A 4,361-nucleotide genomic window follows, 5' to 3' on the forward strand; every position below is an offset into this window, starting at 1 on the left:
ATCCTTTCTACTCATTGGAGACATTAAAAGAAAATTGGGTAGAACTATATATTTAAGGAATCAGAATGTAAGCTACATTTGATCATGACAAATGTGTATTATAACAAATTCCCAATGTGTATATATATATATATATATAAAAACACATTTGCCTAGATTGAATACAAAAGTTCTTACTGATACAGACCTGTGGAACATTTGTCAGTGATAAAGAGGAAGTGTGTGCATGCACATTTGTGCCTATTACGTGACATGAGCCTGCCACAATTTGTGACCACATACATTTAACCACACTAACGGAAAGGTTACCACTTCATCGGCTATACATGGAACAATATCTATGTCTGTTTCTTTCATATCTATTTACACAATGACTCCATTTTGAGTCTGTGGACTGTTTCAAAACTTTACTGTAGTTCTAATTTGTGCGAAAGAGAGAAAGTTTGCATAACGGTAAGTGAACCATTGTTTGTTTGTTTTTTTAAGTAAAAATGCTATAGAAAGAAAAAGCATAATTCCAAAAATGATAGAATAGCAGAATGATAGTTTGTTTGTTTTTTCTTTTTTCTTATTTTTTGTTTATTTCAGTTGCTATTCTTTTTTTTTTTTTTTTTTTTTAAGTGTTCATTCAGGAAGTCATGCTTAGGGACGAAATAGCTCTTAGTTTATTACACCGCTTCAGATATCTTCTAATTTGATACTAACTCTGTCAGTCTATTTTACACTTATTATAATACAAGAATGATCCATGGTCCAAGACAGGTCTGTTGTGGAGAGTTTAGTCTGATCTTCTACCTGACATATTGTTGTCTAATAAGCCTGAACAATTTGTTTAATAATGTGTGACAAGAATGTGCAATGCTTCTGCCATACGCCATCAAATCATTAGTGAGTGTATCAACCGTGGCAGTCTGAAGTGAGGGAACGTTATAATGAGTGTTTATTTCTAATTCATCCACCTGGAATGAGTGCAGCAGTGTAAATCTAAAGTGTTTGAGCAGGCAATGAAACATATAAAGGACAATATGCACACTGTAATGCTGCATGTTATCATAACACCATGTTTGCATGTATTTGCCTCTTTAACAGTAGTAAATGAAGTTGCACCCGGGTTGCAGTTCATTTCATGTGAGCAAGATCTTTGCAACATATCCTATTCGACCGCTGAAGAGCCTAATCTTTAACTAATGAGCTGTGGAAACATGCTAAAACACATGAAGCGCTAAACTGCAATTTAAATGTAGGTTATACAAAGGACTGGCAAGAATGATTAGATTTGCCTAGACCCCAAATTAGCTGAGGCTTAATTACTGAGGAATAAACCATTGCATGTAGCCATTAGGTGCTGGTAAAGGAAAATAATCAACTGAATGTTTTACCCGTCTTATACCACAGAAATTTGCAAAAAATAATAATGAACAAATTTTTCCTTTATTAATGAATGAACATTTTTAACATTAAACATAATTACTGAATTTACACAAATGATCCTGTTCAAAAGGTTATATAGGCTTTGCACTTGGGGGAAGTGATACTGTAGCTTAGCGGTTAAAGTGTTGGACTACTGCTCAGAAGGGTGTGTGTTTCATACTGCCTCTGAGCAAGGCCTTCAAACCTCAGATATATTAAAAAATGAGATTCAATGTAAGTTGCTCTGGATAAGGGCATCTGCCAAATGCTGTAAAAGTTGTGTATGGATCCCTCAGTTGCCCACATTTTGAAAAAATGCATGTCAAAATCATACAACGTCTGTTGGAAAAGCAATCTGGAATGTGCTGGACATGAAGGATTTTACATGCCTCATGTCGTGTAAAAACCAGGATGTAAAATTAGAGCAAACGGTGGAGCAGGCTGTCAGACAGCAAGACGCTAAACATCATGGAAGCGCATAAGGTAGCGAGAGGGAAATAGCTGACTGAAAAAAAAGTGGACAATTTTCAGCGATAACAATATCAGAGAACGCCTGGTCAGCTATGTGGCAAACCTCAAAAGGTCAAATAAAAATAAATAAGATGAAACCGTTTTTCCTTTAACCGTTTTCCTTTCCATTAAGCCTTTTCTTTAAACGTCAGAACAATGTATTTTAGAATTTTTAATAATTATAATCATTTCCTTTTTGTTTTAAAAAAACTATTCCTTATTCATTAAAAATGGAGTTAAAATTCTTTTGCTGTTTATTCTATTTTGTCAGTTGCATGGTCCCATATGATGCTTACTTAGCTGACTGATTTTATTTGTCTCTTGCGGTTGCTTTGTCTCAGGTGATGGAGTTTAACTGCAGTTCGACGCACAAGAATGACAGCTTTATTATTCTGAACCGTGTGGCCTACACTCTTGTGTTCATTTTAGGCCTTGTCCTGAATTCTTCAGCCTTGTGGTGTTTCAAACGCACCCCCCAGTGGACGGACACTCACATCTACATGCTCAACCTGCTGCTCGCAGACTTCTTACTGACTCTTTTTCTGCCTTTCCGCATAGTCGAGACATTGTGCCCCATGAATCTGACTAAATTCTGTTCCTTCCTGATATGTGTGCATTACACCAACATGTACGCTAGCATCTTTACTATCACAACCATCAGCGTCCATCGTTACTTAGCCGTCAGGTTCCCAATTCGGAACAAATCTGGTGGAACCTCAGCGGTCAGGAGAAAGAAGATAGCAGTTCTGACGTGTGTTCTCAACTGGCTCTTAGTCATAATCCTCTGCATAACTTTCAGTCCAAATATGAAGCCAGAAAAGCTACAAACATGCTATGATCGCAAAGATAAAGAGAAGTTGAGCATTAAATTCCTGTTGGTTTTGGAGATTCTTGGGTATCTTCTACCAATGATCATCATCATGACTTGTTCGTCACAAGCAATCAGGGCCGTGCTAAAGTCATTAAAAGACATCCGGCGGCACGCACAGGAGGAAATTATTGACAAAAGGAAAAACATCATTGCCATAATCACAGCCAACATGATCGTTTTTATTGTGTGCTTCACCCCGGTCCATGCTGGTTATTTGCTGAGGTACCTTTTTAAGGAAGACACCATTCGTGTTTTTTATCATGTCTCTGAGTGGTTAGCAACAACGAATTGCTGTCTGGATTCTATCGGATATTACTTTTTGTTGAAAAAAGTTTTCAGAGACAATTGATAGCATTTAAATCTATCTGGTTAATAATAATAAGAAGAAGAAGAAAAAGAAGACAAAGAAGGGGGCATGGGCTCTCTGTGACCTTCAGTAAATTAAGTGAGGCAGAAAATGGACAAACAGATGGCTAATAATAATAATATAACACCTTTCTAATACTGTCACTAAAATAAATTAATAATAATAAAAAGACTAGACCAGTAGATAAAGATGAATGGAAAGAAGAAAGACAAATCTTTTGTCAGAAAATGTAAATTTTAAACCGATTAAACCAAAATGTGAGACAGAAGTGCGATACTAGAGGATTGATATCAGTGTAAAAGCTTGTATTAGAGTCTAAACTGGGTTATTGGTGTATCTGTTGGAGCATAGGCCCAAGATATGCTGAACTTTTAATAGAATTCAAGACTGATTAAAGAATCTTACTGTAGTAATCTAAACGTGTGATGATTAAAATAAACATTTTAACACCCACAAAAATGTTTTTTTTTTTTTTTTTTTTTTTTTTTAGCAGAAAACAGGAAACGAAATAGAAAAAAGACAAAATGCAGATGTTAATCTTTAATCTCACATTTACTGTAAAGCAAAGCCGATGTAAAAAGATGAATATCTAGTGTTTTCTTCCTTCTTTCTTTTTTCTTTTTTTTAATTTTTTTAAATAAAGCACATTGGATAGATAAGAGTTTGTTTTATCTCTATAATCTATGGTGGCCGTAATAATCACATAGAGTACATTTCATATTTGATTGTAAATTATTTGTTGTGCTTATGTGAGATATGTGTTATGCCCTAAAGCATTATGTACATGTGAACAGCTTACATGTCAGCAGACATAAAAATGAATCATTCATGTGAGAAAAATCACATCTGAAAAAAGAAACAACATGCACTTATTAAGAAGGCATGACCTCCATCTTGTGTAAAAATAAAAACACATGTGAAATGTGTACCGCATTTGAAACGTCAAATTTGCATGGAACCATATGATTATTAACAGGTGAAGATCGCAATATTTTTTCAAAAATCCTCTGCAACTGTATATCAAAATATTCTCTAAGGTGGAGAATTAAAAAGGGGAAGAAACCATTGCTTTTGTTTCTTTAAATTGGGGCATGTCATTAAATGGGGGAATGTAGCAGCCCAGCCATTTAAACCTTCATGCACAGATTATATATTGTTACATGAATTTCTTACCATATACCAGATGAAAACTGTTTTATTATA

At 35.0% G+C, this 4,361-nt stretch overlaps 1 protein-coding gene across 1 annotated transcript; it reads left to right on the top strand.

Moving 5' to 3' along the window:
- The first annotated feature begins 297 nt into the window (after positions 1 to 297).
- Positions 298 to 4,361, top strand: gpr35b (G-protein coupled receptor 35 b). The gene is made up of 2 exons (XM_060871107.1): positions 298 to 453; positions 2,262 to 4,361. Exon 2 carries the CDS (start codon positions 2,265 to 2,267, stop codon positions 3,138 to 3,140), a length of 876 nt encoding a protein of 291 aa, XP_060727090.1. The 5' UTR covers positions 298 to 453; positions 2,262 to 2,264; the 3' UTR covers positions 3,141 to 4,361.

This window comes from Tachysurus vachellii, chromosome 1, assembly GCF_030014155.1.
Source record: "Tachysurus vachellii isolate PV-2020 chromosome 1, HZAU_Pvac_v1, whole genome shotgun sequence".
NCBI lineage: Eukaryota > Metazoa > Chordata > Actinopteri > Siluriformes > Bagridae > Tachysurus > Tachysurus vachellii.